At 54.4% G+C, this 22513-nt stretch overlaps 1 protein-coding gene across 8 annotated transcripts; it reads right to left on the bottom strand.

Annotated features, from left to right (window-relative positions):
• Window positions 1–408: 408 nt before the first annotated feature.
• On the bottom strand, window positions 409–22348 carry Arhgef1 (Rho guanine nucleotide exchange factor 1). Of its 8 annotated transcripts, none has more exons than XM_039088933.2 (30): window positions 22148–22348; window positions 17604–17645; window positions 17423–17503; window positions 16918–17031; window positions 13259–13357; window positions 13061–13103; window positions 12601–12847; window positions 12274–12303; window positions 11942–12041; window positions 11712–11808; window positions 11597–11632; window positions 11232–11369; window positions 10361–10466; window positions 9077–9244; window positions 8637–8782; window positions 5283–5429; window positions 4889–4971; window positions 4583–4708; window positions 4325–4439; window positions 4144–4244; window positions 3810–3887; window positions 3548–3623; window positions 3310–3477; window positions 2329–2416; window positions 2140–2226; window positions 1866–1933; window positions 1698–1784; window positions 1248–1411; window positions 1076–1175; window positions 409–756 (listed from the first exon to the last, which is right to left on the bottom strand). In XM_039088933.2, the coding sequence occupies exons 2-30, from the start codon at window positions 17625–17627 to the stop codon at window positions 746–748; spliced, it is 2928 nt and encodes a 975-aa protein (XP_038944861.1). In that variant the 5' UTR covers window positions 17628–17645; window positions 22148–22348; the 3' UTR covers window positions 409–745. The 8 variants fall into 8 exon arrangements, with proteins under 8 accessions (XP_038944861.1, XP_063128431.1, XP_063128428.1 ...); XM_063272361.1 differs by having other exon boundaries at window positions 12604–12847; window positions 22148–22318; XM_063272358.1 differs by lacking the exon at window positions 22148–22348 and adding an exon at window positions 20807–22086.
• Window positions 22349–22513: the final 165 nt, after the last annotated feature.

The following is a 22513-nucleotide window of genomic DNA, read 5'->3' as shown; positions in this document are numbered from 1 at the left end:
TGCCTGCATCCCGGAGGGCCACACACCTCATATGTAGCGTGCATGTGTGTGGAGTCCTTGTTACAAGTGAATGGCAAAGGTGCAGGTGTCTGTCATCAAGTCTGACGACCTGAGTTTGAGCTCTGGGACCCAGATGGCAGAAGAAAAACCGACTCCCACAAGTTGTCCTCTGATGTGGCACATACTAAACAAAAATGTAAGACAAGCAGACAGATGGATGGGTGGGTGGACGGATGGACGGGTGGATGGACGGATGGATGGATGGATGGGTGGATGGACGGATGGATGGAGAGCTTGAAAGGAAGCAAGAGTTGTGGAGAAGATGGGGGTCAGACCAAGGAAGTTACTACCAGTGAAGGGCAGGCCCAGACATGGGGCCACTGCCCGACGCCCTCACAAACACAGATCTCACCTTAGATAATATATATTAAAAATAAACCTCCAATTCAGGATATAAAAACAGCAAAGGCACTTGGGGTAGGGAATGGAGGGGTGACCCCTCCCCATAGGCAATACTGAGGTGGCCTGAAAAATGGGGATTATGAGGGTACTCTGGAAGTGAAGTCCTGAGTCCCCCAAGCAGAAGGCAGGAGGGAGAAAGGCAGAGGCCAGGGTGGGAGGCAGGGACCCGAGCAGGTCCACTATCAAGTTCAGCCAATCTCCTCTTCTCAAAGCCCCTGGGGTGTGATGCTATGGAAGCTGTGGGGCTTGGGGGCCCCTTGCATCCTCTCCCCCATTCTTCTCTTCATGAAAGGCCTGAGGGTAACAAACATGGAGAGAGGGAAGAAAGGAGGAAGATAGGGCTGATGGGAGACAGGCAACTGTGGGTCAAGGGTACCCCTCCCACCCCTCGGGACAGCACCCTGACCTCAGTTCCCCTCCTGCCCCTCGGGACAGCACTGTAACCCCAGTTCCCCTCCCACCCCTTGGGACAGCACTGTGACCCCAGTTCCTCTCCCGGCCCTCGGGACAGCACTGTGACCCCAGTTCCCTTTCTGGCCCTCGGGATAGCACCATGACCTCAGTTCCCTTTCTGGCCCTTGGGACAGCACCCTGACGCCAGTTCCCCACTCACCTGTCTGAGCAGAGCGCTCAGGTGCAGCCAGGTTGGGGGACAGAATCTCCCCAAGCTGAGACAGGAAGGGTCTTAGGCGACAAAATTCCTCTTCTAACTCCTAGGGAGGATCATAGATGAGGATGCCTTCCTTCCACAGGCTGCCCAAGTCCCTGACCCTGGGCCAGCATACCTCCAGTTGTTTGATGACCACTTCTAGGCTCAACAGGTTTTCCTCAACCTCCTGGGTGTGTGTTGGGCCTGGGGCACCACCACCAGGCACCCCATCCCCATCGCGGGGAGGCCCTGCTCCACTGTCTTCCTCAGTGCTCAACAGGATCTGTTTCAGGGACAGTACTGGCCAAGGCAAGAGGGACAGGGTTACTAGCGGCAGGGGGCCAAAGTCAACTGACAGCTGAGGGATGAGGTGGATATCAGACAAAAGGTTTACGATCGGGTAGGAGGCCTGAGGCTGGAAAAGCTGAACTTAGCTAGGTGGGAGAATAGTTAAAGAAAAAAGGGATTTGGGTGGGTTTCTTGATTGGTAGACATGCAAAAATCTGAAAGGTGGAGCCTTTCTCTAGTTCAAGTAGAGGTGCTATTTGACCAGATGCTGGACCCTCTGGGTCCAGGGCTGGCTTACCTTTCTGGAGGGCTGTGGCAGCAAGCTGGCCCTCTGGGCCTGGTCTGCAGAAGGGCAGGAGGTCGTTGAGGATCCGCTCTGTCCGGGCTGCATAGGCAGACAGAGAGGGATGTTCAGATCCTGTCTGGTTTCAGGAGACCTCCCCTAACCAATGACCTTGAGACTTACCATCAGCTGGAGCGGCCTCTGTGCCTCCAGTGCCATTCTCAGAGCTGCTGAGCAGGGGTTCTCGGGTGCTGGGGAGGGAGTGACAAGTGACCCCACATCCCTGGCTCACAGGCTGGCGGGGCTGGGGTGCAGACGGCTGGAGGCAGGCTGTGCTGGACTCGGCACAAGCACTTGCGCATGCTCATGGACGTGTGCTTGGGGCTTAGGTTCTGCAGACATTTGGGGGAACTACCTCCGCGCCCCACTTCTCCAGCTCTCTCCTTGACCCCCTTACCTGCTTGGGCTGGGCCGGGGTTTGGGGCGGGAGGCAGGGGCAGGGACCTTCAGGGATCCGGCAGTCTCTGTGATGAGGGCACACCAGCTGGGGAGACAGGACGGGACCTGAGGCCATCAGCACACCGAAACCCTGCCCTGCGCAGGACGTGCACCAACATGCACCTGCACACCACCCTTGGGGACTCACCTCTTGCGTTCCGACGATGTCTGTGCCACCAGCTCATATATCTGGGCCTCCTGGTCCCAGGTAAAAATGACGTAAAAAGCTTTGTGATCTGCACAGGGAGGGGAGAGATGTGGCTTGGCCAGGGTTCCCAGTGTGGCTCCCTCTTGGGTGCTGTCCGCTATTGTCCCCCTCGTGTGATAGAGTTCCCACTCACCATCCTGCTAACACCAAGCGAGGTCTTCCTCCACAGCCCTGATCACATCAGGGTACAGAGTCTAGGCTGCCTTCCCCTGAACAGCCCCTCCACCATCACTGGCCTGAGCACAACCTCAGCCAGGCTCGCAAAACTCTCTGCCCCAAAAACCTATAATTCCTCAACAGGGGCCAGCGCTGTGGGAAAAAAACCACTGGGGCAGACTATGCTTCTCTGTAAGTGTAGGCAGTTCCTCTATTCTTATTTATTTTTGGTTTCTTATTTTGCTATTGTTTTGCTATTGTTTGTGTAGCTCTGTCCATCCAAGAACTCACTCTGTAGACTAGGCTGGCCTTGAACTCAGAGATCCTCCTGCCTCTGCCTCTGCCTCTCGAGCACTGGCATTAAAAGCCTGTGCCACTGGGGCTGGGGATTTAGCTCAGTGGTAGAGCGCTTGCCTAGGAAGCGCAAGGACCTGAGTTCGGTCCCCAGCTCCGAAAAAAAGAACCAAAAAAAAAAAAAAAAAAAAAGCCTGCGCCACCAAGCATGGCTATTTTTAATTTCTGGAGAGAGGGTGGTCCTTTGTGGCCCAAGCTGACCTCACACTTAAGATCCTTTTGCCTCAGCCTCCCAAGGGCTGCGATGACCGTCTATGCCTCATCTCTGCCACCCTTATTTAGTCCCGTCCATTTCCGCCTCACTGGACCCTTCTCAGTCTCTGTCCCTTCCCAGAGTGGGCTCTGTGGCTCTTAGAGAGTTCCACCCCCCATGTCACAGGGCCACTATGCTCAGATGCTGCCCCAGCTCACCAGTGGCCACCTCCCGGGTCATGGCAGAGGTGAGCCGGAGCACAGGCCGCAGCATGGTCTTGCCGTCGGGTGTGGGTGTCAGCGTCCGGCTGTGTGACTTGAGCAGCAGCCTCTCATCCTGGCGCTGGAGCAGCAGCAGCAGGTCGTCCAGCAATAGCACGTGGACCTCTTTGGGTGAGGCAGCAAGGTCACACATGTGACCTGTACCCCCGGGCCCGCCACCTTTGGGTGTACTCACCTACAGCTTTGTCTTTGGTTAGTCGCCACGTGAGGGGGCCTTCATGGACCAACTTCTTCTTAGTGATATCCAGGTTCTGAGGCAGGGAGGAGCCACGATCAGCTAAGGTGATGAAGGGAGGGGAGGGCAGCAATCTCAACAGCCAAGGACCAGGGAGTGAGGTCAGGGGTCACCATGGACACCCTTAGGGAAGGAGGTGGGGACGGAGGCCCCCGCTGGGCAGCAGGGCCAAGGTGAGCTGAGGGAAGACTACGGGGTTCACCTTGAACTCGCTCAGCATTGGGTCATTGCTCTGCCGCAGGTGAGTCAAGTCCAGGCGCCGCTGGTAATCCTTGAGCCGCTAGGACAGAGACAGGAGGGTTACAGGGAGCTAAACCAGGCACAGGGGCTGACCCTCAGCGACTCCAAGGTGGATGATGGGTAAGCAATGAAACAAAGCCAACTTCCGGGGCACAAGCTGAGGTCCAGGTCTGACCTCCAGTAGTCCTGAGAGGAAGACACCAAAGGCCAACTGACTCCTGGACACTGACCTCTGACCAGGTACATGCACTTTCCCGACCATGCCCTGTCCCGGGTGGAGCCATGCCCTGGCTCACCAGCAGGTCCTCCATGTCACGGACAGCTTGATTAACGTGGTGCAGAATCTCACGGCAGCACTCAGCTGCAAGTTCCACCTTTGCCCGCTCGGCAGGCTCTTCTGCAGGCAAAGGGAGTGGAGTGAATCCCCACGGGCGTGTCCTCAGGCAGCGGCCATGGTCAGGGCAGGCGGGGTGGTACCTGTGTTCTGCCCAATACTCTGCAGCAGCAGTGGGTACTTGGTCAGCCGCTGCATCTCAGTGGGGATCATGTCCTTCAACTGCAGCCGCCGGCAGCGGGGGCGGCTCTCAGCTTCCTGAGGAGCAAGCAGACAGCACAGGGGTGGCCCAGGGCCATGCCCAGCCCTCCCTCCTAAGACCCAGAGCTCAGTTCCAGCCCTCATCCTTTACACCCACGCCACACTGTCATCGTCACACCAGGGCTTGTGTCCCACCTCACCTGCACAAAGGCACAGAATCGAGGCTCCTTGCGCTGCTTGGCTTTGAGCTGCTCTAGAGCGAATGACTGGCGGCTGCAGAAGCGGGAAGAGATCTTCTGGAACCATGAGCCCTCAGCACCATCGAACTGTGGGAGGATGCAGGAAGTGTCAGGCAGGGGACGTCGCAGGTGGGGCTGTCAAAACATTCTTGGACAGAAATGGAAGCCTAAGGTAGGACAGGCCTGGGGCCCAGAGCTCTGGGGTATGTGAGGACAGGACAGGACAGGACGGAGAGTCAGTGTCTGGAGCTATGTAGGGCACCTCACCCGGGCCAGTAGCACATCACCAATCTCCTCAATGAGGTAGCCACTCTCTTGTCTCCGCTTCATCAAGCGATCGAGGAACAGGGCTGTGGGGGCACAGGAAAGGAGGGTTATACTGGAGCCTGACAGACTGACATGCCTGGTTTGGGCTGCTGCTGACTCACGCTGCAGCCGTGTGTTTGATCCTTAGGGGCTGGTGGGCTGTCATACACACTTTATGTGCTTGTTCAGTGTGTCTGTACCTCAGGGGGGTATGCTGTGGGGACAGGAATGTGTGGTCCTCAGGAGTAGGCCAGGCTGCCTGCTCCGAGGATGGGTGGGTTTGGGGTCTGAGAGGCCTGGCAGCAGGAGGTGGTGCTGGGCTGTGGAGGAGAGGGGAGCTGTCGCTGGTACTCACAGTGCACCTCGATGAGCTCATCCAGGCTGGGAAAGATGTTCTGCAGTTCCTCCAGAGGGAAGAAGCCCCCTTCTGCCATGGGCTGGTAGAAGAGGTCATGTAGTACCCGTAGCATGCGGACGTGAGCCGCCTCCGTCACCAGCAGCTCTGTGGGCCCAAATAGGAAGTGTCACTAGGGAGGGTCCACGCTCCAGAGCAGTGGCTCTCAACCTTCCTAACACTGCCACCCTTTAATACAGTTCCTCATATTGTCACCACAATTGTGACCCACCCATAAAACTATTCCATTGTCACTTCATAACTGTGAGCTCGCTGCTGTTATGAATTGTGATATAAATATCTGATATGCAGGATAGCACACAAATGACACCCCCCGTCCCCCAAGGCTGAGACCCACAGGTTGATAACTGCTGCTCTAGGGAAAGGTTCAAAAGCATGGTGGGAGAGCACAGAAGGATCCCTAGAAACTGATAAGGTCAGAACATACTCTGGTCTCTGGGTGGAGGCATTACTGCCTCATGTAGGCACTGAGGAGTGCTATAGCACACACACACACACACACACACACACACACACACACACACACACACACATATACCACACACACACCACACACAGATACACACATACACACACATACCACACATACACACCACACACATACACACACACACACCACACACATACACACACACACCACACACACACATACCACACACACACACACACGCACATACACACCACATACACACACACCACACACACACACACCACACACACATACACACATACCACACACACGTACATATACACACACCACACACACATACACACACCATGCACACACACACAGACACCACACACACACACACACATACACACACACACACACCACACACACACACACACACACATAAATACCACACACACCCTTACCCTTCTGCTGGTTCAGGCAGGCAGACAGAATAGCCAATGATACGAGTCCACTGAGGTCAGGAGACTTTCTGGGATAAAATTCCAAAAACTGTCTAGATGTTTTCTTATCTGGTATCTATCTACCCATCAAGGGTCTCATGTGGCTCAGGCTATTCTGGAACTCAGGTTCCTTCTACCTCAGCCTCCTGGGTGTTGAGGATTCAGACGATTAGCATCACACAATGGTTCCCTCTAATATAGGTTGGTAGCTTCAGGTCCTGGGGACAACCCTCGATCTTCCATGACCAACCAGCCACTGGGTACCTTTGTGTGTTATAGGGGTACACAAGTCTGCTGTATTAAATACACTGATGATGATGATAGTGTGTGTGTGTGTGTGTGTGTGTGTGTGTGTGTGTGTGTGTGCACTCGAGTGCGCTCGCTTGCTTCAAGGGCTTCATGAAGCTAGTCTAGCTTTGAAGTGGCTTTGTAGCTGAGGATAACCTTGAACCCTTGACCATCCAACCTCTATCTTTCAAGTACTGAAATCACAGACACGGCAGTCAACACTGTGACTGCTGTGTCTTTCTGGTAAGAAAGACTGCTATATAACCTAGTGGGGCGGTCACTAGCTACATCTGCTATTTCCGTTTTAACTATCAACATTGTAAATGAAACACCATCTGCAGTTTTCGGGTAGCCACAGCACCGTGGCACTCCACTGCTCAGTTAGGTCTAGGTGAGTCTTGGCCCAGCTACGCAGGAGGCAGGGAGAAGGGTATTTTGAGTAATAGGCTAACCTGGCCTACAGGGTGAGACTTTGTGTCACAAAACAAAAGCCAGAGCTAGTCCTTGGTGGCATACAACCTCAATTCCAGCACTCAGGAAGCAGAGACAGGAGACAGGAGTTCAAGGCCACCCTGAGCCTGAGTTCCTGGAAGTTAGAGACTGGCTTGGCCTATGAGACGGAGAGATGGCTCAACAGCCAAGAGCACTGGCTCTTCTTCCAGAAGCCCAGATTTCCAGATCTCACAGCCATCTTTAACTACAGCCTCAGGTATCCAAAGACACAAACGCATGCATGCACACACACATGGTATAGACACCAACATGTAGACGGACAAAATACTCATACATGGGCTGGAGAGATGGCTCTGCCGTTAAGAGCACTGACTGCTCTTCCAGAGGTCCTGAGTTCAAATCCCAGCAACCACATGGTGGCTCACAACCATCTGTAATGGGATCTGATGCCCTCTTCTGGGGTGTCTGAAGACAGCAACAGTGTACTTCTATATAACATAAATAAATAAATCTTTAAAAAAATATACATATAGAATAATAAGAAACAGGTTAAGTTAAAAACAAACGGCTTGAGGATTTAGCTCAGTGGTAGAGCGCTTGCCTAGCAAACGCAAGGCCCTGGGTTCGATCCCCAGCTCCAGAAAAAACAAACAAACAAACAAGCAAACAAGTTGGAAACGGCTGGATGTGGTAGGACATGCCTTCACAATCCCAGCATGTGGGTGGCAGACACGACGTCTGTTCAAGGAAGGCCTGGTCTACAGAGTGAGTTCCAGTACAGCCAGGGCTAGTTTAAAGACCCTGTCTCAAAAACCAACCAACCAACCAACCAACCAACCAACCAACCAACCAACCAACCAACCCAAATAGCTGAAAAAGAGAAGCCTAAGAGAGGCAGAGGGAGAGCAGTTTCTCATTGTTTCTAGCCCCTTTTCCCGTTTTTGGTTTGTTTTGATTTTGAGGATTAGAGACAGTCTCCTGATACAGTCCTGGAACTTGGTATGTAGTCCAGTTCAGCCTGGAACTCACAGAGATCCACCTGCTTCTGACTCCAAAGGGCTGAGAGTAAAGTGAATTTCCTCCTTAAAAATCTCTCTCTCTCACACACACACAGACAGACGGACAGACACACACACACACACACACACACACACACACACACACACACACACACACACGGCACCTGTGTGGAGGTCAGAGGACAGCATGTGGAGGTGGCTCTCTCCCAGCATGCGGGTCCTGGCAGCTGTTGGGCTTAGCAGCAGGCCCCTTTTACCCAGTAAGCCATGTCCTGGGCTCTGGCCTTGAACTTCTTATCCTCTTTCCCTTTGGCTGCCTGATCCCCAGGGCATATGACTGGGATGACAGGATTTGCTGTATCTGGCTCCTGACATCAACACTGCTTAACGGCCACATCTTCTCTGGAAGCATGGCCCTGATAGTTCTTGAATAGCACAGCTCTGGAAGCATGGCCGAGACAGTGGCACTCGGGTCACTTATTACACTGAGTCTGTTCCACAGCCCGTGCATCCAGCTGCCTCTGTGGAAAGCAGCTGCTCTCACATGCTCTTGGGCTCTGCCTCAGTCAGTACTGGCTAGCATCCCTGGCTGTAGTGAGGAGTTCAGGGTTGCACTCACCACTGATGACCTCTTGCCGCTTCACTTGGTTCTTGGGCAGGCCGAGCAGGGTGTCTGAGGGCACCAGTTCCCTCCACCCAGGAGGTTCTTCTGGTTCCTGTTCCAGGCCTGACCGCCCTGGCTCTCCATCATCTCCAGGCTCAGGGCTGTGGACAGAGGCACTGTGAGGCCCCATCCTGGAGCACCCCAGGGGGCGCTCTTCTTTAGTTACAACCCTTCTGTGGCCTTGCCATTTGAAGCCTCTGGGAGGCCATGACACAGACCAATCCCTAGATCTCTAGATGGTAGTATCCCACCCCTAACTCATCAATGGCCTGTGATGCCCACAGCTGGCCCCAGCAACCTCAGACACTGGCTGTCCATTTCTTTGAGAGTCTAGCATCAACCCACCACCTCCCAACTCTCTAGGCTTCCTCGCTTATGAGGGGAAAGTGACGTACGTGGCTCGTCGGGTAGGGCCAAGCACGGCCGTGGCAGAGCCTGGGTCCATGTCCACGTCGCTCCGGGAACGGCCCCCACCCCGGCCCTTAGCCCCGAGGCTGCCCCGGGAAGGCCGGCGGCGGTCACTCACCCGCAGGCTCTCTGAGCGCCCCAGACGCCCTGATAGCCTAGACCCCAGAGTGAGACAGAGGCCAGGACAGAGACAAGGAGAGACCAGGACAGGGACAGTCAACAGGGGAGACCAGGCAGGGACAGGACAGACCAGGACAGGACAGGGCAGGACAGACCAGGACAGCGACAGTCAACAGGGGAGACCAGGCAGGGACAGGACAGACCAGAACAGGGACAGGACAGACCCGGACAAGGACAGCCAACGGGGAGACCAGGTAGGGGCAGGGACAGGACAGACCAGAACAGGGACAGGACAGACCAGGGCAGGGATGAAACAAGCAACAAGAGAAAGTCAGAAGTGATGGACTTGGGGAGGTACCTGGGGTTGGGAGTGGCCCCAAGGGTACTGAAATTTGGTGGGCAGATCGAAACCCACTGTGGCCCACAGGACCAGCCCCCCTCCCTTCCCTGAGGCTGGGGTCAGGGAAAGGGATAAGGAGAAAGGATTTCCATACTTAGCTCAATCAAGAGGGTGACGGACCTACCCCCCCTCCCCTCACAGGGGGTGAAGGGGAGGAGGTGGCCACAGGGAGGGGGAGGGGCTGGGAGAGATGGGGGAGGGCTGGCCCTCCCCCCACCCAGGGCCCAGGCACCCACCTCTTCCACCTTCTGGGGAGAGAGGGCAACAGGGTCAGAGGTGGGCTGGGTGTGCCCACCCCAGCTCCCCATACCCACCCAGGGTTTCCTGAAGCAGCAGCACAAGGACGGGCAGGGGGCAGAGCCTGCCCCCCAACTGTGAGGGGGACAAGGCCCCCAGGACACAGCAGCTCAGCGCACAGAGGGGGCAAGGGACACCAGGAGCAGGGCCACGAGGGAGGCAGAGCTTACTGAGAAGAGGGAGAGGGTGGGAATAAGGAATGAAGGAAGCTGAGGAGAGAGGAGAGAACCTGGCCAGAGAAGGCCGGAAACAGAGAGTAAAGAGAAAGAGAGGAGAAGGAGGAGGAGAGGAAGGAAGGATGGAAGGAAGCCTAGAGACAGGGAGGAGGAGGTCTGGAGGCAGCAGAGATGACTGAGACAGGCAGGCGTAGACTGCAGCAGCAATCCCAAGCACCCTCCCCAGCCCTCGATGCTGCCCCGCCCTGCCCAGGCCCTCCCAGCACCGCAGCGGACACCTTTCAGTCTCGCCATTGTCCTCTGTGCTCTCTGGGGGTGCCAGGGGCTCCAGGCTTGTAGGGCCTTGTGGGGGTGTATCTCCTGGCTCCTGCGGGGTATCCACACCTAGAGATAGAGGGGTGTGGTGGGAGGAAGAGTTGGTTGGAAGGCCTCAGATGTGGAGTTCTACCCTGCAGCTGTCTCGGTCTTCCTGACCTGAGCATTGAGGGACGGCTGAAGACACCCAGTATCTGGCAGTTAATCAACTACTCACTCAGTATTCAGAGTGAAGGACAGAAACATGTTCAGACCTCAGAACACTTGTCACAGAAGGACAGGAGGGGACTGGAGGCCACCAGTGTTCTGTCCCCATAGCCTTAAGGGAAATGGACAGAGCCGCTGAGAGGTGAGTCCAGAGAGGGAAGCTGCAGGAGGGATCTGAACCCAGGCTCCACACGCTTCCGGGATCTGAGGGCTAAGGTAAGAGAGCCGTAGCTCTGGGGAGGAGGACAAGTAAACTCAGTGGATTTGGGGTTCACTATCCAAGATGACCTAAGAATGTCATGTGGACATTCCTCACGGAGGTTCCGGGAAATGAGCCCCAGGGAGTGTTGGAAACAGTTGGATTATAGGTCAGGAGGGGTCCAGCTCATCAGTGCGGCACCCGCTTAGAGTCCTGCAGTGGGGGTTAGGGCTGTAACTTGGTGGCAGAGAGCTTGTCTGCCATGTGTGAAGGGGAGACAGAGGTCAGAGCCCAAAGGGTAAACTGAGGCAGGGGGCAATTACTACCGCTGACCGGGAGCTAAAAAGATGTAGAGAATAAAGGAGAGATCTCAGTGGGACAGGGGCTGAGGGCTCGTGGTGCTCCTGTCCAGGCTCAGAAGTGCTTACCTGGTTCCCGGGAATCCAGGCTGTCTACAGACAGAGGGTGCAGGGAGACTCCTGGGTTGTCCTGCCCAGGAGTCCCAACAGTCCTGTCCCGAGATGAAATACCCAGGCTTCCCTTCCGGTCTGCAGGGCCTGGCTTCTCTGCAGGAAGAATGGGAACAAGAGAATAAAACAGGCTTCTAGCCCCATCTGCTACTGTACCCAGGGGAACGAAGGCACTGTGTTCTTAGCCTTCTTCCACACCACAGAGGCCCCTCCTCCCATGCTCCGTTCTCTACACACTGTCTACTCCTCCCTCAGACCCAGGGGTCCAGACCCAGCCCTTCTCACTTAGTCCAGGATGGATACCCGAGCTAAAGGTTCATTACCATCAACCTCGACCTTTAGATGTCGACAGTCTGGAGCTGAAACAAAAGAGTGGGACAGTGAGCTTGGGTGGCCTGGGGCCTACTGGGTGGGCAAGGCTGAGGCTAGCCCTCTTACCAGATGGCTCTCCCCGGTTCCAGCGGGCAGGATCTAGGATACTGCTCAGCCCTTTCTTTGTCTTGGGGGGCTCGTCTGACCGCCGATTCCCCATCACCTGTGGGAAAATGACAAAAAGGAAGGCTATCGCTTCCAAACAGACATGAAGCAGAGAGTGACTGCAGGCACGCAGGCTCTAGGCTTCCCCAGGGGATTCTTAGAGAGCACAGGGCCAGACTTGACCTCAGCACCTTTTTCCGGAAGAAGTTCCTCCCTGACTTCTTGTCCCCACTCTTGGTCCGGACCCCAAGGTGGCGCATATACAGGCTGATTGCAGTGACCACAGCAGCACTGAGGGGAGGAGACAGTGAGGTGAGGGCCCCTGAAGCAGACCCACAGCAACACACTACGTCCGTCCGCAATGACAAAGACACAGTCCCCACAACCCCTCAACCACGTCCTGTGGTTAGAGGAAAGGCGTGGCTCCCAAAGCCAGGAGCAAGGGTGCTGCTCCAGGGAGGCCACGGTTCCCCTCAGCCCACAACATACGCCTTTCTTTCACAGCACACTCTACAGCAGTCACCTTTTTTCTTCATCTGTGGAGATGGTATGTCTGCAAAGAAAGAAATTTACAATGAAACCACAAAACCTGGCTTCCCTGGCCACTGAGGCTCACTCCGGTCTGCTATCTCTTCAATAAGCAGGGTAAGCAGAAGGAAAAGTGGCCTCGGAAGGTCCATTCCAGAGGACACAAACACATGGCCACGAACAAGACCCAGAAACTTCAATGGGACCCAAAGTTGTAAGAGTTAGGCTAAATTAAACTCTAGACGGGGCAAGAATGCGAACACTAAAACCCTCACTCGGAAGGAGATCTGCAATTGGAGCCTGACTCCCATTACCCACTCACTGCATTTCCTCTAGGTGGGAGAGCAGCCGCTCTGCAACATGCCGCTCCCGGGCCTCATAGTTGCCCCGGTCTTTCCCAATCCAGGGCTCTAGCAGGCTCAGTTCCTGCTCCCAGGGTGTCATGCCCATGAGCCGTTTGGAGCGGAAGTCCTCTAGCTGACGGGTCACGGCTGCCTGCTGGCTCTGTACCACCTCTTGTATGAACCGCCTCTGGACATCCTCAGAGATGAGATCAGGCCGAGTACGATCTACAGACATGCATGCAAGGGTTAGGGACCACATTCTAGGGGGCCTGGCTCCCAATCTACTTGGATCACCATCTCCACACACAAATTCCAGTATTTCCCTGGGGCGCCACCACCAAGAATGAATGACTGAATCACGGCTTCCACACCACAGGTTTCTGGGGAAGCTTGTCCCTGCCAGAGACCCTCCCTTATCCCAAGACTTAGCCCTCTTACCAAGTTCAAAAGCAACGCTGGGAGGGACCGGCACCCGCAGAACCTGCTTGGGGGGAGACAGGAGTGAGACAGCAGATGTACCTCAGGAGGCCTTGGTGGGAAGTGTCTGAGGGAGGGCATGGGGGAGGACCCAGGTTGGCAGGCACCTCCACAGTTGGACATTGAGAGAGGGACAGGGGCAGCTGGGAGGTGTCTCACCGCAGTCTTCTCCAGGAAACTGTGATAGAAATCGAGGAAGGCCTTCTTGGCTTCTTTGGGGCCCAGTGAGCTTAGCATGTCAGCATGCAGGCAGCAGAGCTGGGGACACACAGAGTGGGACTCTTTCTCCTGGCCCCAACCACCACACTCCCTCTTTGGACTCCCTAAGTGGCTTTGTGACCACTGTATGTCTGTGGGGTTCAGACATGACTTCCTTTGTGAAGCACCCTCTGACCTCTAGCCCAGCCGTTGGCTGGTCTCTCTTAGGACTCCCCAGGGTCACTGCTATGAACACTTTCTTATTTCTTTACAATTCTTACTATTAGCTATCTCTACTAGCTATTCTGAGGATTCGGGGCACACCAGAGGCCATGTAGGACCTGTCCCATCACTGAGACCACCACTGTTTAGGTGGGACCCTTGAACCCAGGCACAGTGGTGCGTGACTAAGACCCCATGACTTCCCAGGTGGAAGCAGGAGGATCAGAGTGAGGCCAGGCTAGGCTAGAGGAGACCCTGCCTGCTTCTAAAAACAATGGTGCCTATGGGATTAGGAATTCAAAGCTGAGTGCCTTGGCACCGGCCTGCAGACCCAAACCTGGGGACTTCAGGCAGGAAGACCAGGGAGGAGTTCAAAGTCCCTGTCTCAAAAAAACAAAACACCACCAAACGGAAAGAGAGCAAACAGCTTAAGCTTCATGGTCAAAGAACTGCAGGTTCAAGGGCAGCCCTGAGCAACTTAGAGACCTTATCTCAAAATACAAGGTAAAGCCAGCACTGCCGGCACTGCCAGCGCTTGCTTGGAAGAGGAAGCAGGACCACTGCCAGTTCATGACACCATGTGAGACTGTCTTAGATAAACCAGAGTGTGGGTTACAGGGTAATTCAGAAGGGAAGCATGGGCTACGATTCATGCGTATCTTTGCACCTCCAGCTCCAACAGAACCACCAAGCCTGTGTCTCTAAACCTTGGGGGCGCGTTTCCAGTGCACATGCTTGGCAGAGAGCTCCCTGACCACGAGACCCTGTCTCAAAAATATGGTGGGACCAGAAAGATGGCTTAGCCCCTCCTACTAGGCCTCACAACTGGAGTTCAATCCCTGGGAACTACATGATGGAAAGAGAGAACTGACTCCTAGAGGTGTCCTCTGACCTCCACACACATGCTATGGCATTCATGTATGCACACACAGGCACCCACTAACATGCTCCTACACAAAATAAATTGAAATTTAGTAAGAAGAACTTTAAAAAGAGCTGGGATATAGTGGTGCATGACTTTAACACTTGGGAGTCAGAAGCAGGCGGATCTCTGTAAGTGTAAGGCTAGCCTGGTCTACACAGTGAGTTCCAGGACAGCCAGTAATAGAGAGACCCTGTCTCCAAAACAAACAAACAAACAAATAAAAATTAAGAATAAAATTTAGGGGGCTGGAGAGATGGCTCAGCGGTTAAGAGCACTGACTGCTCCTCCAGAGGTCCTGAGTTCAATTCCCAGCAACCACATGGTGGCTCACAATCATCTATAATGGGATTCAGTGCCCTTTTCTGGTGTGTCTGAAGACAGTGTACTCACATACATAGAATAATAAATAAATAAATCTTAAAAAAATAAAATTTAAAGAGGACAAAAAAAAATAAGGTCGAAAGAGATCAAGGAAGACTCAATGCTGATTACTGGCTTCTACATACAGTGCCTATGTACACATACATGCACATACCCATACGAACACATATACACCACATCTCTCTCTCTCTCCCTCTCTCTCTCTCTCTCACACACACACACACACACACACACACACACACACACAATAACTCAGGCTGGGGAGGTGCGGTAGAGTACTTACCTGGCATGGCAGGGCCCTGAGTTCAATCCTCAGTACCAACAATGAATTAACTATGCTTGCTCATATCAGTGTCACATGGTAGAGCCGGGCTCAAACGCCTCAAATGTCTCTGGCTATTTCTATAAACAGCACAAGCATCTACTTAGGGCCCAGAGCAGTAAGGGGCAGACGACAGATGGGCGGGCGACTGGGGCTTACTCATTCTTGACAGGTGTCTCCTGAGGTTGCCTGTGTCCCAGCCTTTGGTGGGTGACAATGGAAATGCACAGGGACTCTGTTGCTCCCACAGCTGTTGCCTGGCAGGTGACTTGCCCTTACTTGAGGACACTCACTCCAGTGCAGGCAGACACTTTTTTTCTTCGTCTTTGGTTTTTTTGAGACAGAGTTTCCCTGTGTAGTTGTGGTTGTCTGGAACTCACTATGTAGACCAGGCTGGCCTCGTGAAATCAGAGACCTGCCCGCCTCTGCCCCCGAGTGTGGGGACCAACCACTGGCAGCAGAGCATTTTATCTCTACCGGTTAGCACATGATGTCTGCTCTCCCCACCCTCACCCCATAACGTGGCGGGCTGAGGAAGCTGCATAAGGGCAGCTCCCACAACGCCAGAAGCCACCTGGGTCACACAGAGCACGCCTCTATGTCCCAGGAGGGACAGCTGCTTTTCCCAAGAACATGGACGGAGAGACTGTATCCGTGTCTCAATTTCCCACCAGCTCCTAAAGCCTGCTGTCAGGACAACTGGCCCCAGCTTTCTAGTTCATGCCTTGTTCTTGAGACAAGGTCTCATGTAGCTCAGGCTGGCCTCAAACGTGCTAAGTAGCTGAGGATCCTCCTCTTCTGCTGAGTGCTGAGATCACAAGCCTGGATCAATGCTTGCTTCATGCAATGCCCAGGCTCAAACCCAGACCTCTGTACCTGCTAGGTATTCTCTTCTATCAACTAAGCTACATCCCAACCGCTGGGCCCATCTTTCCTCACCCCTAGTCTCCTAGGTTGTTTTATTTGGGGGGGGGGGTTGTCTGTGCATTTTCATGCAGTACAAGACTCTTGGACATCATCCCCTGACGAATAGCTTGTACTGGGTGATATTGAGTCTCCTTAGGCCTAAACCCCCTATCCTACACCCACCTACCCTCCCACCCACCCTCAGCCAGTGCCGTGGCTTCTTGCTAAACCAGGGACCGGGGGTTTCACCTCTATAGGTGTTTCCAGACCACATACTTCACTATCTGTGCCTCCCAGGTGTCTCCTGCTTGGTCCTGGAAGTTTCTGTAGTTTTAGGTCAAGTCTTGCCCTGTACCTCAGCTGACTGAAGGCGTGGCTGTGCTCCTGCCTCCTCCTCTAAGGTGTGTGTTATCACACCAGGCTCAAGACATTTCTAGTGCAACCACATGGAGTTTGTCTGGGTTTCTGGATCAAGGTCTGAGGCGCTCTCTAAGTCTGAGATGGCTAAGGGAACCAAGTCCTTGACACCTGCCCAACCTAACGGATGATACCTGCTGAGAAGGCCTTGCTGTCCCCAGCCAAGGCCAGCTTGGTGAGGGACAACGTTACCAGTTGGAGATGCTGGTAAAGGGCAGGACATGCCATCTGTCAGGATGCCAGATTCTGCTGTATGTACTGAGGCCTGGGCTCCCTGCTTACTAAGGCTCACCCGGGCATCTGCAAGCCTGTTTGTGGCATAAGCCTGCTTTTTGTGCCTTGTCTGGGGTCCTATTTCTAAAACTCACACTGTGTTCTGGATTTTCTAGACTTCTTAGTTGCCTAGCCTCATTCCTCCTCTGCCCCCAACCCCTGTATGCGTCTCACCAGTGGTCCTGGCTCGAACTGCAGGGCCACGTGTTGCAGGAGGGCCATGAGGTGGGCTGGGCGACGCTTCACTTGCTCCAGGCTCTGGAACTGGCTGTTTTGATCTTCTGGGTTCTGTTGGGTGGGGACAAGGGAGCTGAGTGCCACGGGGAAAGAAGGGACAGCCTAGGCTTGCCCTACCCAGTCTCTGGCACCTCTAAATGGTGGTGGAAATAGGGGTGGATGTGCCTATGCTACAACCCAGACAGTAAGGGCAAGTAGCTGGGAAGAAGGCATGAGACTTGATGTTACTGGGATGTTATGGAGAACTTGAGTACTGAGAAGGGATATGAGTCAAGTGGGGGAGGGGTAGTGATAGGCTGGGGTTAGAGTGAGAAAGGTGGCAGTCTACAGTGGACGGTGACACTCGGTATGGGGTGGAAGATGATAGTGTGAGCGGAGAGGACACATCCCAGGAGGGAGAACTAGGCCCTTGGTGGACACTTTCCCACCCCACCCTGCTCACCGCCTCCAGTTCATTCTCAAAGTCCTCATCCTCAGCCCCGATGATGATGGACACCAGGCCAGACCGGGGAGGCCCTGGGGCCTACAAGGGGAGACACGACTTCAATCCACAGGGCTTCCACCTCACAGAGCACCAGAGCTCCCTCACCTTGGCTCAGATCCTCTCCCAGCACCGCACTCACCGCCCCTCCGGCGACTTCTCCCATCTCCAGGACTCCACGGGGCTGCAGAGAGGAAGAGCAGTTAGGGGCGGAGAGGAAGTGCCTAAGGCTGGGCAGTTACTCACAGATTCCTGGCCCAGGTGCGGAAGGTGAGTAAACACCCCCACCCCCAGCCTCCTAAACTCAATGGGGCCTCTGTGTGGCGACAAAGAGCTCTTCACAGCCCAGCTGAGGCGGAGAGACCAAGGAGGGGGGCGGGCGGGCACTGGAGCCCAGGAGCATGGGTCCATGGGTGGGCTGGGTGGCTGTGGTAAAAGCCACTAATTTGGGTCACTAAACAAAGAAGGATCAGGGCCCCAGAGGGCTGGCTAGTCCTCCAGGGGGAAGGACTCTAGAACAAGCAAAGTTAAAAGAACAGTCCTTAAGGAGGAGGAGTTAGGAAGGGTATTGGGGGGGGGGGGCAGGAGGAGGGCTATATATTCTGATCTGTGGCAGACCTGGGCCAGGATGTTGCCTCTGAACCCACCAGCCCCATTTCCTGTGACAGGAAATGTCAATGGTGAACCCCCAAGCTCCAACTCCCTCTACATGAGAAAACAAAACTGAGTCCCTCTCAGTCAGACAGGTTGAGCTCTTGAGCCTGGTGATTCCCTACAGTTCCCAGCTTTTGTAGCTATGGTTCCAGAAAATGATGGAGGGGGTGGGGCTCAACAGCCCACTCTCAGGTGTGTGCCACCCCTTTCAATCTGAAGCAGTTGTGGTCCCGGGAATCTGTGGTCCACCTCTCCTCCCAGACCCATCACTTCTGCTGGCCACTCCTCTGCCTCCCTATCTCTCCTCCCTCATCTCCCACAGCCGTCCTTCCACTGCCGGTGTTGGTTCTGTCCAGCTCCGCACTGAGTCTCGGCTCCTCATCCCGTCTTCCCTCTACTCTCCCTTTTCTGAGCGTCTCCCAGACCCTAATTAGTCTGACTAATGCTGTGTGGATCAGTGTCAGGAGGGAAGGAATGGTGGAAAGAGTGTGGGGTGGGCCAGTAGGGGGCGGTGGGTCCCCACACCCCAAAGCTATTTATAACTCCGGCTGCCTGAGGCCCGCCCTTCTCCCACTTCCATCAGCCTCCTCCCTAGCACTCAATGAGCCATTGCTGTGATTCTGATTTCTGAGTAAAGACGCCTTCTGGAGTGTCCAGAAGTCATGGCTGGGGGTTCCCCCAAGCAGACATTGTATTCTCTCTCAGCTGTATCTGTCCACCATTAAAGCTCGGGTGAACATTGCTGAGTGTTTAATAAATAAACGTGCAAACCAAGCCAGCAAAGAAACAGTGGTTATCATGAGAGATAAGCCCATACGGTATGTGAGAGTTGCTCTGGCTATACCAACTCAGTCTTGGCTTTTCTTCTAGACAGGATCTCACTCTGAGGACTGGCCTCCTCCTGTCTTGATCTCTCAAGGTCTGGTATTATAGGAGGGAAACACTGCGTCTAGTCCCACCAACTCCCGACTACTAGCACCCGTGTACACTCATCCTCCTGAAAAACCTGATGCCTCCAAAGACCGCCCCTTCCAGACAACCTTCTAGGCTAGAAACCATGCCCAGACCCAGAGCCCCCATGCTCATCTCAGCAGGAAAATTGTTCACCTGAGAGACCCTAAAGGAGCCAAGGAGGGTTTGGGGGGTGTAGCTCAATGACAGGATATGTGTTCAGTCATGTAAGAGGCCTTGAGTTGTACCCTGAGCATCACCAAACAAAGCAACCAGATTAACATTTATCCTCCCCTACCCCCATCTCAGACAGGAGACAGGGTTTATCTGCGTAGCCCAGGCTGTCCCGGAACTACGTAGAGCAGGCCAGTCTTGAACTCAAGAGATCCGCCTGCCTCCTAATCCCCAGTGCTGGAATCAAAGGTGTGTGCCACCATACCTGGCTCTTACACATCATCCAAAATGGCCTCCTTAACTCTCATGTTAAAGTCTTTATTCACTCACCTCCCCCTCCCCCCCAAAAAAAAACAGAACCCAAGGAAGGTACAAAATTTAAACAAATGTTCACCAAAACCCTGATTTTCACGCACAGTTAACGCGCATTATCCCCGTATTCCCCATGACAAAGATAAGGAACAATGACTGACACTTCACGTGTCCTCAGACACAGCATAGATGGGGCACACCAGCTTAGGTTCTATGCAGGGTTCAGGGTCTGTCTACAGATGTTAAAGAATTTAATCCTCTCACTGACCCAATGAAGCCAGCATTATTTTGGTTTGTTCTTTTACAGAGGGGGAAATTGAGGCATGGCTTATAAGAGTCAGAGCCAGGATTCAGGTTCAGACAGTCTGGTTCCACAGTTTGAACATTCAGCATATTAACATTGCTTTGAGGCACCTCCCTCCCCCCAACCCCCCCCCCCCGACATTTTGGCCTTAGGACACTAAAATGTCCATCTATTAGGGTCTGAGACACATCATGTCTGATGGTGCCTGGAAAAGTCATGTGGCTGCCGTGACCTCAGCAGTCAACCAGGATGGACTCAGCAGCTCCAGAAGCCTGGGCTCAAAGAGAATTTGAAAATTAGATATAGGTAAAGTTGGCAAAATGAAGCCACTGACAAAGTCTACCAGTGTCCGGCAGAGGGAGCATTTTGCACTTGAGGCTCTGGAGGTGGGGTGGATGGGGGAAGTCAGGGCAGGTTTAGGTTTATGCAATGGGGGGTCCTGTAGAAGGAAGCACATAAAGGTACCTGGGTTCGTTCTAAGGGCTCACGTTCAACAAGCCTTTGGAAAGGATTATTCAGGTGTCCAAGAACCTCTAGGAGCCTTGAAAAAAAAAACTACAAGAGGGCCCTGGAATGTATACAACCCCACATTCTATTTGATACATAGTGGGCCTCAAGAATCCAGAAAGATGGTGATTCTAAAGGGAAAACTAATGGTTTATGGGACCTCGAGAGTGGTGTGTGGTGCGTTCTGTAGGGCCCTGCCTTGGTCTATGAGAAGCCTATGTTTATGTTAAAAGCCGGGTTTCCGTGAAAGGCTTCCTGAAACCTGGAAGGTATGTAAGATCTTATTGACCTGTGTAACGTGGCGGCTCTTCATGAGCCCTAAATCTTACATGGGACGTGGCTGATCTACACGGGCCCTCAATAATTCTGCAACTGTGGCAGTGTAGGTGGCAGGGAAGACGTGTGGGGTCAGGTTTCACGGCAGCCAAGGCTGCCTATCTCACCTGTCGGATGGGAAGAGAAGCAAGCCACTGCAGCCTCAGGAACCGCGCTCGAGCTCCAGGTTCCCCCACCCGCGCCGCAGAGTCGCTCTAGCCGAGCCAGAGGCCGCCTTTGCGTCCAGCTCCACTCCTCCCTCCGGCCGCTCTAGCCCGCCCTCTACACTCTCCGGCCTCGGCAACTCCACTCCTCCTGCAGGCTGGTCTAGCGCTACACGGCGCCACGCTGGCCCAATAGGGCCGCTCTGGTCTGTCTTGGAGGACCCTCGCTTCCGTATTTCGACTGCCCCTGTCACTCTCCCGGGCCCCGCCCCCTTCGCAGGAGTGGAGGATGGTTCCAGCGCCGGTTTAGGGCTCCAGCTCCGAGAAACTTCAAGTCGCTCAGGTCCTAAGTTCCACCTTGTCTACCTCCCCAACTCGGACCTATTAAACTCCAAATGCTTGTGTACCGACTCCCTGTCACCACTGTCAACTCCTCCCGCTGTAATTGGAAAGAAAAAAAAAAACACCAAAAATCCAAAAACCCCACAGAGACACAAAAAAAGCAAACCAAAACATAAAACACCCATGCGCTTGGGCATATATTTCCTCCTGACAGACCAACCTGCAAAATGCAATGACTTCCCTTTAGGCCTCAGTCGTCCCATCTGTTCAATGCGGATATGTTTCCGGTTCTCTCCCCTACAGCCATCTCCCAGAGTATAATTAATAACACAGAGGAGGGTAAAAATCAAAAAGCTTTCTGAGACGTTTTCAACGCTCTGTTACTCTCAGCTTCAAAATGCTCTGCAGAGATACTTGTTTATTTTAGGGAGCTCTAATCAAACATCCATGACTGCGGGGACAGCGCTTTACAGGAAACAGCTTCGAGTTCAAGTCCCAGCTGCTATCTTACTTAAGAGTGTATGTCCCTGCAACAAGGCAGTCCGACTCCCTGGGCCTCAGTTTCCCTGCTGATAAATAGGTGTTATCGTTCTGCACTGAACAGTTGGGAGCCTGGATCCCAGCCTAGTTCATCTCTACCTACTATGCACTCTCTCGCTCGTTCCTTCTCTCTCTATTTTGTTTTTCCTTTTGAGGCGGGGGTCACGCTAGGTCGCGCAAGCTGACCTCGAACTCATGGCAATCCACCTGTCTCTGCTTCCCAACTTCTGGGATGACAGGCGTGCGTCACCGCGCCGGGTTTTCTCTTTGCTCTCTTTGACAGATGAGAAAACCGAGGGCAGAGAAAGACGACTGCAGGCGACTGGGCGCCCCCCCGGGAGGCCCTGGGCGCCGGGTCCCCTCCCTGCTCCTCCCCCAGCGGCGGAGTGGGGAGGAGGCCGGGCGGGGCCAGGGACGGTGTACCTGGTGTCCGCGCGGGGAGGTGACCGGCGGGGCGCCCGAGGTCGGGCTCGGCGATCCCGGCCCAGCGTCCCGACTCCGGCTTCCTGGCTCCAGCGGGCAGGAAGTCGGGGCGTTTTTCCGGAGCCCCCGCCCGCCGCCCCTCCCCGCTTCCTGCCCGCGCCCCGTGCCCGCCCGGCACCTCGGCTTCCTTCCCCTTCTCGCCACCCGCACGGCTCCTCCTTTCACCGCGGGCGCGGCCCCACACGGCCCCGCCCGGCTCCCCTTCGCCTTTGTCCGCCTCTGCCGCCCGTCCTGCTGCTGCCCAGCTCCTGCCCTGACCCTTCCTCTCTCTTTCTCTCAGTTTGAGACAAGGGCTCACTTTGTAAC

The sequence above is a fragment of the Rattus norvegicus genome, chromosome 1 (genome assembly GCF_036323735.1).
Source record: "Rattus norvegicus strain BN/NHsdMcwi chromosome 1, GRCr8, whole genome shotgun sequence".
NCBI lineage: Eukaryota > Metazoa > Chordata > Mammalia > Rodentia > Muridae > Rattus > Rattus norvegicus.
The sequence above is the reverse complement of the archived record's forward strand: the minus strand, read 5'-3'. Positions and strand labels throughout refer to the sequence as shown.

Bases quoted from the DNA above. Each gene is read 5' to 3' on its own strand.
- Arhgef1 (XM_039088933.2), bottom strand. From the start codon at position 17,627: ATGGGAGAAGTCGCCGGAGGGGCG. The intron at 10,467-11,231 runs GTAAGCACTTCT...CTCTATCTCTAG, and splicing joins CCTGGATTCCCGGGAACCAG to GTGTGGATACCCCGCAGGAG. The intron at 2,227-2,328 runs GTGAGTCCCCAA...CTGTCTCCCCAG, and splicing joins ACATCGTCGGAACGCAAGAG to CTGGTGTGCCCTCATCACAG.